Here is a 15,022-nt window from a genome sequence, read left to right as displayed (position 1 = left end):
AACTCCGTGCATTCTCTTGGATTCAATTCGAGTACACATGAAACTCTCAGATTGAGGGTGAACAGAACCTAGAGCAGGCCTTCGGGTAATTCCCATCTGTGCAGACAGATATTCCATTATGTATATCAAATTTTACCTGTTCAAGATTTTTTTCTTTGATAGTTTATAATCCCTTAACTTTATAAAAAATAATATACTCAATACAGAAAATTCCTTATGCAAATTTGTTGTAAAAAATTTGCATAAGTCTTTATACCATCTTGCCTAAGAAATGGGACATGAGCTTTTCTTTTGAAAAACCCTGGACATCCTTCCCTTACTGCCTTTCTCATCCCCAAGCAGTAACCATGTCTGAAATTCTGTGTTGGTGTCAGAGAAGAGCTGTGCTGGGGATCAGACCTACAGGTTTACACATGCTGGGCAAGTTTACTGCTGAACTACATCCCCAGCCCTATATTGGGGATCTGTTTTTCTTTATGTTTCCATTATGTATAGGTATTTTGAACCAATATGTTATGCTTCATGTTTTAAGCTTTATATTGATATTATTCTGTGTTCTGTTCTATATACCTTGTTGCTATTGCTTAACAATTTTTTTTAATTCATCCACATTGAAGTTCAAAACTGTATAGTGTGTAACCATATCACAATTATCCATTCCTAAATTGTTAGATTGGGGTACTTGTAGTTTTCTAGTGTTGAAAGCATTGTCAATATGCATGTTCTTACCATGTTTTTATTTTATATTTTGTGCCATTTCATTTTTTTTACTTGTTAATTATTTGAAAGTTTTCTATGTTTTTTCTCTTTTTTATGGTTACCAAAGATATTTGAACATCCATATTTTAGAGTCAAAATTATTGTCTTTAACTTCCGTATGAAGAGGACAAAGACCTTTAACAAGGTCTTTATTTATTCTTGTCCATATTTATTCTTGTCCAATATTTTAGTTCATTTTTCTTTTTACTTTAAGTCACAAATATATTTGTCTTAGGTGGCAACAGTGTTGGTTGATATTTACCTACCTGTTCATCTTTTTCTTTTGTTTTTGTTTTTTTAAACTCATTGTTTCTTAGATCTCTGGGATCATTGTTTTCTTCATCCAAAAATACATTCTTTTACTACAGGAGTTGGCAGGCTTTTTCTTTAAAGGGCCAGATAATAAATATTTTAGACTTTGCCAAGCACTTATGGTCTCTGTTGCACATTACTCTTTGTTTTTTGTTTGTTTTGTTTTTTTACAATCCCTTAAAAATTTTAGAAATGATTCTCAGCTTATGAGAATCATGAACCATGTAAAAGCAGGCCATAGACTAGACTTGGTCCTTGGAACCATAGTTTGCAAGTCCCTGCCTGCCAAAGAATCTCCTAAAGCGATCCTTTATTGAGACTTGATTGATGTAAACTCTTGGCTTTTGTATTTTTGAAAATATTTTTAATTCAGCCTCATTCAAATCAGATTTGTTGTGTAAGCAACTCCACAGTTCCTTTTAGCATTTTGAAGGCATTAGTTCCTCTGTCTTCCTATAGTAGTTCGCTGTTTCTGTTGAGCAATCAGTTGTTGGTCTCTTTTTTCAGGAAATCTCTTAGAAATATCAATCTTAATAACAATTACTAAGATTAATATTTCCATCTCTTTACTATATAAGTGTGTTTTCTGAAGTTTTACTACATTGTTTCTACATGTAGATCTGTTTTTATCTTAGCTGCATGGGGTTTATTGCCCTTTCTAAATTTGGCCAGTGTGGAGAATCCTTTGCCACTGTCTCTTCAAATATTACCTCCTCCCCCATTTTCCCTCTTTGGACCTTTTATAACCCAGATTAGATAATGGTAGAACTTCTCATTAAATACTCTCTTTGCCTTCTGTATGTTGAATCCTAAGTAATTTTTATAAACCTATCTCCCAACTGTATCTAAGAATTGATTTTTTATTTCAAATATATCTTAATCTTTAAAAGTTCAATTTGGTAATTTTTACTTTTTACTAATTTTTTCACTGAAATAATTGTAAGTACTTATGGGCACAATGATATATTTATACTATGATATATTTAACTATGGAATGGTTAAAGCAAGATTAACATGTTTATCTCATTTTTGTGGTGAGAAGCTTGAAGTTCTGTCTCATCCATTGTGAAAAAAATAATACATTAAATACAGTCACCGTGTTGTATGAGATCTCAAAAACTTACTCCTCTGTCTAACTGAAATTTTGAATCCTCTGACCAACATTTGCTCATTTCCTTCTCACCCTCTGTTTCTAGAAATTGCATTGTACTCTCTATTTCTTTGAGTTTGAATTTTTTTAAGATCCTGAATACAAGTATCTTGTGCTGTTGTCTTATTTCACTTAGCATAATGCCCTTTAAGTTCCTCCATGTTGTCACAAATAACAGGATATCCTTTTAAAGGCCTAATAATATTCCATTATGAGTATATACCACATTTTCTCTGCTTCCATATCTTGGCTATTTTCAATAATGCTGCAATGAATATGAAAGTGCAGGTATCAATTCTGTATGCTGGGTCATGTGGTAGTTGAGTTTTTAATAGTTTAAGGAACCTCTATACTGTTTTCCGTAATGGCTGTACAAATTTACGTTCCCTCCAGCAATGTACAAGGGTTCCGCTTTCTCTACATCCTCTTCAGAACTTGTTATCTTTCATCTTTTTTTAATAATAGCCGCTCTTTCGGATATGGTGCCACCTCATTGTGATTTAATTTGCATGTCCTTAATGGTTAGTATTGAGCATTTTTTCATATACCGTTTTTATCTCTTTTTTGAGAAATGTCCATTCAGCTTCTTTGCCCATTTTTCTGTTTGGGCTTTTTGTTGTTGTTCTTGGTTTTTTGCTTTCCTGCTCCTGAGCACCTTACATATTTAGTATATTAACCTCTTATCAAATGTATGGCTTGCAAATATTTTCTACTGTAGTATAGATTGTCTCTTTACTCTGAGTTGTTTCCTTTGCTATGCAGAAGCTTTTTAATTTGATATAATCCCAATTTATAGTTGTATTTTTATTTTTATTGCCTCTGCTTTTTGGGTTCATATCCAAAAAATTATTCCTCAAATCAGTATGATGAAGCTTTTTCTTCATGTTTTTTTCTAGCAGCTTTACAGTTTCAGGTTACACATTTAAGTCTTTCATTTATTTTAAGTTGATATTTGTATATGGTGTGAAAGAAGGATTCAGTGGCATCTTATGCCTGTGGATGTCCAGTTTTCCCAGCTCCATTTGTTGAAGAGACTGTACTTTCCCCATTTTGTCTTCTTGGTACCTTTATGAAAAATCAATTTTCTGTAAATGGGTGGTTTTATAAAACTTCTGTACTTTTTTTCCATTATGGAGTTTGAACTCAGGGCCTTTCATTTAGTAGGCAAGCACTCTACTGCTTGAGCCACACCTCCGGACCATTTCTGGACTTTCTCTCTTTCTTTTTTTTTTTTTTGGTGGTACTGGGGTTTGAACTCAGGGCCTTCACCTTAAGCCATTTGCCATCCCTTTTTTGTGATGGGTTTTTTTCAAGATAAGTTCTCACAGAACTATTTGCCTCAGCTGGCTTGGAACCATGATACTCCTGATCTCTGCTTCTTCCTGAGTAGCTAGGATTTCAAGCCTGAGCCTCCAGCCATTTCTGTACTTTTTAATCCTGTTCCATTTGTCAGTGTGTATTTTTATGCTAGTATTATAATAGTTTGATTGTCATTTTTTTAAATGTGCCTGGACATTTTTAGTAATGTCTTTTTGCTTAGTGACTTTTAACTTCTGTTTCCTTAAATAGGTTTATATTAAATCTGATAACTTTTTATTCTGATGTCTTTATACATTTTCATTTTATTGTTTTGCTTATAAGTCTGTTTTCATATGAGAGTGCATATATACAAGCTCGTGTTTGATTAAACTATATCTATGGTAACGTTTTGAGGCCTGGGTTGACACACTTCATCCAAAGAGAAATAGATTTTTTTTTCTGTCATGTGCTTGGAACCACTACCAACTTACAAACATTTTGAAATAAGGTCTTTGTCATTTTCTAACTTCATAGTTAATGTAAAATCAAGCCTCACAGTCATGCTTGGGCCAGTAAAGGGTGAGATTGGTCACAAGTTGCTTTTTGTTGTCCCTTGTTACACCCATTGTAGGTATTTTACATGGCAAAAGCTTTGGGTTTTTTTGTTTTGGTTTTATTTTTTTGTTTTGTCTTTCCCTGCTTCCCCCAATGGCCCTGAATCTGTGCGGAAATCTCCTGATCTGGCATCCTTCCTTGTGCAGCTACTAAGTTTTGTCTCCCATCCTTTGCAAACTGAAGCTTAAGTCACTGGATGTGGGCAAATTCTATTAGAACAGCTGGATGCCTTAGTACTCAGTTGCTTCTTTCTTTCTTTTTTTTTTTGTGGTACTGGGGCTTGAACTCAGGGCCTGCACCTTGAGCCACTTCACCAGCCCTTTTTTTGGGATGGGTTTTTTTCGAGATGGATCTTGCAAAGTATTTGTCCAGGTTGGCATTGAACCATGATACTCCTGATCTCTGTCTCCTGAGTAGCTAAGATTACAGGTGAGAGCCACCAGCACCCAGCTCAGTTGCTTCTCTTAATTTGGATTTCTGTATTATTTTTCTAGTGGAATAACTCAGGTTATTGTCTGCATTGCTAGAGATAGATGGCTTGACTTCTAAAGTTCAACTCTTACCTTTCCAAGAGGATAAGCTGAAAGCATTTAATAAGATAAAACTAAGTAAATATGCAGACTTTGTTATGCATTTATACCCAGAATCAAATAGCCAAGGTTATTATTTGAATATGCACTATTCATGGATAATAATGGCACAGATAAATTACTTGTGACAACTTACACATATATAATACTACATGAAATTCATTAGCACTCATAATGATTTTAAGGCATAACTTGCCAAAGTAATCTTCCACATAATCAAAACTTTGTTCACTATATATTTTTATTTTGTCAGTTAATAATCCATGTATGATAATTCATTTAGCAATAACACTCTGAATTTGAAAGCATCCTATCTTGAATTTATTATGAAGTATATTCACTATTAGAAGTAATATGTCTTCTAGGATAAAGTATAATATTTTTGGCATTTGTTTTTAGTTGTCTTAGAGATTTATTTTGTAAGACTTAAAATATTTTGTGAGATTTGGGGCAAGGGGGTAAGGTTTTGGGTTTTGGGGGGTTTTTTCCCCCTCCTACAGTGCTGAGTATCAAAACAGGGCCTTGTTTATGTTAGGCAAGCACTCTACCAGTGAGCTATATCCTCTGCCCCAGATTTCTTTTTAATTCTATTAACTAGTTAAATCTCAGTATCTAATTTGCTTTTGAACACTTTAAAAGCAGCATATACATTGCCTCCTGATTAATTTTTTATTATAGTGAAATTCAGTGTATTACCTTGTTCGTTCTTATAACTTTTTCAAACATTTGCTGTGTATGTTTAGGAGGAAGAAGCAGACATTGAAGGAATTCAGTATAAAACACTACGAACATTTCACCATGGAGTCAGAGTTGATGGCATAGCATGGAGCCCAGAGACAAGGCTTGATTCATTGCCTCCAGTAATCAAGTAAGTTTAGAAGTTTCAAACTTACTTGTTTGTGTTAAGTGATGCAAAGTGAGATTGCAGAGACTTATCCTCCATATCCATTTTTGATAACCCTAGATGATTAGATAGCTTGATACTTGCTATTATTTAGTGATTTAGAATTAACATCTTCATTTGCAATGTAAATATGTAACCATGGCAGTGATGCCTTGACTATGTGTTTGATCCAAACTACAAAGCTTTTACCAGAATTTCATCTGAATCTTTCACAGTAGTTGTATGTTCTTCACTTATTGTACCACTTTAATTATTTAAAGCACAACTCTTAAAATAGCTAAATTTGGTTCTTACATTAATGTGCCTGTAGGCCAAGGTCATATTTTTGTGTTTAATAGTACATAAATCCCTAGTTCTGGTCCTTGGGCCCCAGTTTTTGTAAAAGTATTTAAAATGTAATAATTGCTTTTTGAAAAAACCTTAATGAGGGCTGTTGAGGCCTTCTTTATAAGGGCAAGAATATGTCAGATTACAAAACCCTAATCTTGCTTCCTACAAGTGTCAAATCTAAAAGATGCCTTCGTTTAGTAAGCAGTGTTTAGCATCTGTAAGTTAGCTATTGTGATAACTTAATTTGTTAAATTAAGGAACAACTTAAATACAGTAAATTCTCAGCTTTTAATGGTACAGGTTGAGAAGTTTCAACAAAGGCACATACACGTATAACCCAAGTTATCACACCAGAAAGCATCTTCATATTTCTTCATCATTAATCCCTAAGCACCACACTCTGCCAAAGCAATCAATATAATTTCTATGACCAGAAATTCGTTTTACCTGTTGTAGAACTTCATATAAAAGGAATCATACAGAAGGTGTTGTATGTGTCTGACTTGATGTTTCAAAGTCTTAACTATGTTGTCGTGTTTATTAGTACTTTATTTCTTTTTGTTTTAGAGTAATGTTTCATTACTTTGTATGAGTGTGCCACAGCTTGTTTATCCATTCCCCTGTAAATGGTTACCGGGAGGTTTCCAGTTTCTCGTTATTATGACTAAAGCTGCTCTGAGCATCCCTTTATACAGCTTTTGGTGGATATGTGGTTTCATTTCTCATAGCAGTAGAATTGCTGAGTTTCAGTGCACATGCATGTTTAACATTAAGAAAGTCTCAGATTCTGGAGCTGGGGATGTGGCTCAGTGATAGAGCTTTTCCCTACCATGTAAGGTCTGGTTTCCATCCCCAATACCATAAGAGAAAAACAGAGAGAGACAAACAGAGAGAAAGAAAAGGCATAATTCTAGTTGATCCCACACTGACATTTCCCTCATGACTACTAATGCTGAGCACTTTTTTGTGTTTGTTTCCTCTACAAACACTTTTTTGTGTTTGTTTTGCCTACAACAAAGTTGTGAAGGTGTTCTTTTTTTTCTCCCCTTAGAAACTTTTACAGGTTTCAGCTAGCTTAATTTTGAATCAGCTATGTAATGGCTCGTAACATGCATATGTCCTTACCAACAGCTATTGGGCTGCTCAGTTCCCTCTATGATAATGGAAATGTTCACAGTATCTGGACATCATGAGCAAGTCTTTGTATTTTTTAGCAGGCTGTGAAAGCAGGTTTTGAATTAAGTTTTGTTATGCTTCTTTTAACATAAATATTCTTCTGTTATATCCTATATGTACTATCCTCATTGCGTGTTGCTTGTTTTCCCATTCCTTTTTTAACAAACTGACTGTAATTCATCATTTTGGGATTTTATGTTTCTTGTTTTTGGTAAGCTGCTTCAAATCCTTTTTGGAACTATACAATTATAAATAGTAAATTCATAAAACATTAAGCAGCCATTAATTTTAAAGACAATATTTTTAGGTCAAGCTGATAGCAGGATTTTACTGTTTTCAAATAAGTTATATATTTTTATCATAAAGATAATGCATGCTTAATATATAAAATTTAGTAAATGTAGAATATAAAAAGAATCTATTTATACATCTAATACAGAATTGTGATTAAACTTTATGTACTCCTTTTTTTTTTACTTCATTGTGTTTCGGAGTATTCCAGAATAAAAAAATAGTATAGTGGTCTATCACAATGCGTGAAGTATAACACTGAATCTTTCTTACCATCACTAACACTTATCTTAAGTTTAGAAAGAAGCCCTTCTTCATGGTGTATCTTTACCACATTTATTTTCTCTCCCTGCCTCCCTGTTCTTTCCATTCCCACTTGCTTTTATTTCATAGTTGGCTAGAGAGTAAATTGTTCAGCATACTTCAATTCTCTTAAGGTTTTCTGATTTAATTAAGGGATGGCTTAAATACCCCTAAAGTAACAAAAATTCGGAGAGAAGTAAAGCAGTACACAGCATTCATGTGCTGGTTAAATTCTACACATATAATTCAATGTAATGACTAGATAACATTTTTTACAACAGAGCTACAATATTCTTATTCCCCTCCCCCATCCAAAAAAGTAGGATTATTAGTTATGACAACATTTTGGTGACTTGTGAGGAGGGGAGGGGAGACTTTTATGTATGGAGGCTACAAATGGGTTTGTTTTGGGTTTTTTTTGCTTCCAGATTTTGTACTTCAGCTGCTGATAGGAAAATTAGATTATTTACTTCAGATCTTCAAGACAAAAATGAATATAAGGTATGTTGACAAATATAATTCATAAATCTTTGACGTTTATTTTAAGACATACATTCATTTTTTAAATTGTATTATCACAACTTACAATGACATTTCTTGGTTATTAAAGTACGTGATTTAGGGTTTCATTTACTTTAAAATACACTATAGTAACTAGGTTCTTAGTAACAACTGAAAATTATAAATCTGATGTCACTTATTACTAAAATATTGGGAACAGCAAATAAGAGAATTAAAAGTTCACAGAAGGTTATCGTAAGAGTAAGCACACATAGATCAAAAGTTTGCACTTGAGGTCAGGATTGCAAAGTGGTAAAGAAGGTAGATAGAGCAAAGCATGATACAAGCATGTATGGAAATGTCACAGTGAAACCCATTAACAAGAATATTCCTAATTAATACTTGAAATTTGTTAAGAGAATAGATCTTAAGTGTTCTCACCATTCAAACAAAAAAGCGAGGTAAGAGTTAAGGGAGAAAATCTGAAGTGATGGATATAAGTAGCTTGATTGCAATAATCTATCTATATACATATCAGAGCATCACGTATGCACCTTAAGTATATGTAATTTTTATTTGTTAATTCTATCTCAATAAAGCTGGGAAAATAAAGTCAACTTAAAAAAAAAAAAAACACAAAGTCATTAAGAGGGTAGAAATAGGAGCCAGACCCCTTGCATTTTAAAACCCAGCTCTACCTTTTACCAGTATTGTCACTTTGGTCAAATAACCTGATATTTTTGTACTCTTCCTCATCTATAAAATAATAATAATAATAGTAATAGCATCTGTTTCATTGCATTAAGCATTGACTGAACTAACTCAAATAAAACACTTAGAATATATCATATATAAGTCCTATATATGTGTTTTCTATTAATATAAAATAGTATTAGGTTAAAATTATATCTTAACACAAGAGGCCACGAATAGCCAAGGCAATACTCAGTAAAAAGAACAACACTGGAGGTATCACAATACCCAACTTCAAACTATATTACAAAGCAATAACAATAAAAACAGCATTGTACTGGCACAAACACAGGCATGAACCAGTGGAACAGAATAGAGGACCTGGATATGAAGCCACACAACTATAACCAACTTGTCTTTGATAAAGGTGCTAAAAATATACGATGGAGAAATAGCAGCCTCTTCAACAAAAACTGCTGGGAAAACTAGTTAACAGTCTGCAAAAAACTGAAACTAGATCCATGTTTATCACCTTATATCAATATTAACTCAAAATGGATCAAGGGTCTTAATATCAGACCCTAAACTCTAAAGTTGGTACAGGAAAGAGTAGGAAATACTTTGGAACTAATAGGTATAGGCAAGAACTTTCTCAATGGAACCCCAGCAGCACAGCAACTCAGAGATAGCATAGATAAATGGGACTTCATAAAACTAAAAAGCTTCTGCTCACCAAAAGAAATGGTCTCTAAACTGAAGAGAACACCCACAGAGTGGGAGAAAATATTTGCCAGCTACACATCAGACAAAGGACTGATAACCAGAATATATAGGGAACTCAAAAAACTAAATTCTCCCAAAACTAATGAATCAATAAAGAAATGGGCAAGTGAACTAAACAGAACTTTCTCAAAAGAAGAAATTCAAATGGCCAAAAAACACATGAAAAAATGCTCACCATCTCTAGCAATAAAGGAAATGCAAATTAAAACCACACTAAGATTCCACCTCACCCCTGTTAGAATAGCCATCATTAGCAACACCACGAACAACAGGTATTGGTGAGGATGCGGGGAAAAAGGAACCCTCTTACACTGCTGGTGGGAATGTAAACTAGTACAACCACTCTGGAAAAAAATTTGGAGTCTACTTAAAAAGCTAGACATTGATCTACCATATGATCCAGCAATACCACTCTTGGGGATATACCCAAAAGACTGTGACACAGATTACTCCAGAGGCACCTGCACACCCATGTTTATTGCGGCACTATTCACAATAACCAAGTTATGGAAACAGCCAAGATCCCCCACTGCCAACGAATGGATTAAGAAAATGTGGTATTTATACACAATGGAATTTTATGCGGCCATGAAGAATGAAATGTTATCATTCGCAAGTAAATGGATGGAACTGGAGAACATTATTCTGAGTGAGGCTAGCCTGGCCCAAAAGACCAAAAATCGTATGTTCTCCCTCATATGCGGACATTATATCAAGGGGAAACATAATAAGGGGATTGGACTTTGATCACATGATAAAGCGAGAGCTCACAAGGGAGGTATAAGGATAGGTAAGACACCCAAAGAACTAGGTCGCATTTGTTGCCCTCAACACAGAGAAACTAATGCAGATACTTTAAAGCAACTGAGGCCAATAGGAAAAGGGGACCAGGAACTAGAGAAAAGGTTAGTTCAAGAAGAATTAACTTAGAAGGTAATACACATGTACAGGAAAGCAACGTGAGTCAACTCCCTGTATAGCTATCCTTATCTCAACTACCCAAAACCCTTGGTCCTTCCTATTACTGCTTATACTCTCTCTTCAACAAAATTAAAGATAAGGGCAAAATAGTTTCTGCCTGGTAGCAAGGGGTTAGGGCAGGTAAGGGAGAGGGGGTGGGGGGGTAAAGGTGGGGATGGGGGTGGGGAACGGGGGAGAAATGACTCAAACATTGCATGCACATATGAATAAAGTAAATTTTTTTTAAAAAATTATATCTTATATGACTGATACTGTCCTTGCTAGTAAATTAAAAATGTGAATAATGTATAAAAATATGAACACACTGTAAATATTTCCAGTGATTTAGAAAATAATAAAAATTATGCTCTAATCTGTATACAGCAGGCTTAATATATTCTACATATTGATTAATCTAAAGCTGTATTATGAATAACCAAGTGTATAAATGACATAAACTTTTGCCTATTAAATGCTAATATGCTCATTATAATAGACATCAAACATTTAATGTTAATTTAGTTTGTCTTTTAGACCACGGCAAAAGCATTGGAAAATTATTTTAAGTACCTAGATCTGTTAATGATATACAAAATTCTTTTTTTTTAACTTCCATGATACATTTCTATGTACCATATAAAAGTACTTTATTAACCTTAGAACTGGGATTCAATTTGAGTTTTTGGAAGGAAGAGAAAGGGGAATGAAGGAAAATATCTACTAAGATAACTTATGTATCTGACAACCTACTCAAGATTTCAGCCATAAGAATTTTAGCAAACTGAACCTTGCCTGCTACATAGTTCTCTCTACCTTGCAATTTCTCATGTATTCCTTCTGTGACCAGAAGAGGATTTCTGTGTTGATTGTGAGTATGGGCTTGTAACATTAGGTATCTCCAGTATTGGCAATCACATTGAACAAGTGAATAAAGACAAAAGGTAAAGTTCATATTATGTGTATTTGTTATGTGGTAGTAAATATACACAGCAGTAGATACAGAATAAAAAGTCTAGAGGGACTCTATCTTAGTATTGTAAAAAGGGTTTCTAGGTTTATTTTTATTTAAGCTTTATGTAATAAGTGAGAAAGAAGTTGTTATACAAAGACAGGTTCAGTAAAAAAAGTGTGTTGTGTTTTTGTAAGATATACATACTGGAAAGGAAAGACCAAGTTAATAGCAGTGTGTTGAATGATCACCTTTCCAAGATAAACCTTTCAGAAAAGTGGGAGTATAAATGCTTTAAAAATAGATTGCTTAAGAAATATTTATAGAAAAAAAAGCATGCAGTGAAAGCTTTTGGGGCAGAGAAGTAAAAATATTAGGTAGGAATTTTGTAGATTATTATCCTGTTTTCTTATTAATTTTTCCCCTTCTGTCAGGTTTTAGAGGGTCATTCAGATTTCATTAATGGTTTGGTGTTTCATCCGAAAAGCGGCCAAGAAATTGCAAGTGTGAGTGATGATCATACCTGCAGGTATGTTTGCTTATGTTACAACCACACTTTTGAATTGTCATTTTATTTTCATGAGCATTGTTTTAAAAACTAGAGAAGTACAACTTTTATATAAGCTCTATGAAATGTTGTAAAAGAAGCCTACTTTATTTAACTTGTAGATGTAACACAAACATGACTTTCAAAACTGATACCAGTTAATAGAAACTTCCTTTGCTGATTCATCAATGTCTCTGTGCCTTTTAATTTAGATAATTCTTTTGTAAGTCAAATACATATTGGATTAAATTCTCCATTATTGGGCAAGGTCAATAGGATAATAAAAGGCTATTGCCTTATTGGGAAGTTATTTCACATATCCTATATGATAAGTTAGTGATTAATAGTGGACTGTGTGGTCATGTGCTAGAAAAGACTTATGGAAAATTCATTATTTTAACAAATTCAAAGTTCTATGTTTAAGATTTTCTATAGATACATTTTAGTATCACTATCTTCCCCCACCCCATTTAGAATGGATAGGGTAGATATAACATTTTAATAGTACCTAAAACTGGAGAATATCACAGGTAAAGGACAAGGTAAAGAGCATAAATAGGAGGTGGAAATAAGCTCAGAAGAATGAAATGACAGAATCAATCATTAGAGGAATGTCAGTTGCTTCATTTGTTTTAATAAAACTGTGAGCAAAAAACCACTGCTGTGCTGTTTTGCAGTTTTAATGTTTGGTAAAGTTATATCAGAATCATTTGTATTTATTAATGCTTATATACATACCTATAAAGCCATTAAATGTGTATCACTTCTCATTGGAAGTAAAACTTCTAGCTTCTTTATAAATATCTTTGCATAGCTCACCTTTTTAAAGTTACAGGGTTATAGGCTATTATTGTTTATGTACTACTATTAAATTGTTCCTGTCAGGGATATGAAAGATTTATGTGACATTAAGGTTCTAGGACCCCAAGTGTTTACAAAACCCAAGTTTGTATGGAGACATCAGGAATAAATTGGCAATTCACTCTCTAAATCATGGAGTTTCCTAATCACAAGCATTTGGGATAATGAAACCTGAAAAGAGAGGAAATGAGTGCCTTTGCAAGACAAGGGGTTGACTGTGAGTAGTGCACAGCAGGGAGGGAGACCTGAGAGTACTCAGTAGTCTGATTTTGTTTTGTTCAACTTTTTTTGTTGTTGCTGTTTTTCTTTTCTTGTGGTAGACTAAGATGTGTGTGTGTTTGCGTGTGTGTGTGCATATGGATGTGTGGTTTTGTGGGGTTTTTTTCTTTTTATTTTATTATTCATATGTGCATACAAGGCTTGGTTCATTTCTCCCCCCTGCCCCCACCCCCTCCCTTACCACCCACTCCGCCCCCTCCCTCTCCCCCCCCACCAATACCCAGCAGAAACTATTTTGCCCTTATTTCTAATTTTGTTGTAGAGAGAGTATAAGCAATAATAGGAAGGAACAAGGGTTTTTGCTGGTTGAGATAAGGATAGCTATATAGGGCATTGAGACTCACATTGATTTCCTGTGCGTGGGTGTTACCTTCTAGGTTAATTCTTTTTGATCTAACCTTTTCTCTAGTACCTGTTCCCCTTTTCCTATTGGCCTCAGTTGCTTTTAAGGTATCTGCTTTAGTTTCTCTGCGTTAAGGGCAACACATGCTAGCTAGTTTTTTAGGTGTCTTACCTATCCTCACCCCTTCCTTGTGTGCTCTCGCTTTTATCATGATCTAGTAAAATTCTCCAAAAATTTGGGGATTGCCACCTTTTTTTATTTTATTGAATAATAAGAATTTTAGGAGTCTACCACCTTTTATTCTCATCATTTTATAAAAGAAAGGACATTATAAGATAAAAAGGGCTTGGCTTCAGAGTACATACTTTAAATTTAATTTGAAAAATTGACTCCATTGCTTCTGAGTATCTCACTTTGCTAGACTTTTGCTCTGTCTTGTGCTCTATCTGCTATAAGGTGAGCATATTCTAGAGAGCTACTGGCCCCAGAATGAGAAATACATGAAGCATATGGAACTTTGTGGCATTGTGAAACAGAGCTTCCTGTAGACCCATGAGCAAAACAAAAAAATGCTTATTTTTGTAAGCCACTGAGATTCAGGGACTAGTATACAACATCAGTATAGCAGTAGTTGGGAGCTGAATTGAAAATTCACCAGCTTAATTCATTCACCAGAAGTAAACACCAATTCTGACTGGCTGTTAAAGCCTTTTAGGTAGGATTTTTTTTTTTAAGATACAAGTATATGAGTGTATAAAATGTTTAAAAATTAGTATCATACATCTCACAGCAATAAAGGAAAGAAAGAATTCTAAGGGTTCAGACTATACTAGAAACACATTTCAGTACAATTTTGTTCATTAACTCAAAGAATAGAATTGTCAAGCTACAAATAAAGGTATTAGCCCAATGGAAACTATGCAACTCGGGCAAAAGAAAGAACCATTTATGAGACAAGAATGTCTTCTTCTCATTATTCTAAAGTAATATCAACCACAAACTGATCAACCTGTTGGTGAAAGTGTATTAGTGAAAAGCTTCTCTGATCCTAGTCAAAGTGTTTGTCATTTTGGGAGTAGTTTTACATGCAGGTAATAACCATGCTTTATTTAAAAAAAATTGCTAAGTACAGAAATAGAAGGCTTGAAAAACATTACAGAACAACTAGATGTAGCAGAGAGCAGACATACATAAAACCTTCCAAATACTTCCAACATCAGCGCAGTACACATTCTTCTCAAGTGAGTATCACTTAGAAAAACTGCTATTACACAAAGTACCTTCTTAGATTATAATAGGATGAAAGTAAAAATCAAGGAATACTGAAAAATCTACAAATTCATAGATATTAACTGTTGTGCTCTAAAACATCCAATG

At 34.0% G+C, this 15,022-nt stretch overlaps 1 protein-coding gene across 1 annotated transcript in view; it reads left to right on the top strand.

Moving 5' to 3' along the window:
• Positions 1–15,022, top strand: part of Nup37 (nucleoporin 37) — a 42,692-nt gene that overhangs the window by 5,763 nt on the left and 21,907 nt on the right. Inside the window, exons 3-5 of the mRNA XM_020185939.2 lie at positions 5,469–5,593; positions 8,158–8,230; positions 12,050–12,144. Coding sequence (XP_020041528.1) covers positions 5,469–5,593; positions 8,158–8,230; positions 12,050–12,144 — 293 coding nt within the window. The remainder of the gene's footprint in view (positions 1–5,468; positions 5,594–8,157; positions 8,231–12,049; positions 12,145–15,022) is intronic.

This window comes from Castor canadensis, chromosome 8 (assembly GCF_047511655.1).
Source record: "Castor canadensis chromosome 8, mCasCan1.hap1v2, whole genome shotgun sequence".
Lineage (NCBI taxonomy): Eukaryota > Metazoa > Chordata > Mammalia > Rodentia > Castoridae > Castor > Castor canadensis.
The sequence above is the reverse complement of the archived record's forward strand: the minus strand, read 5'-3'. Positions and strand labels throughout refer to the sequence as shown.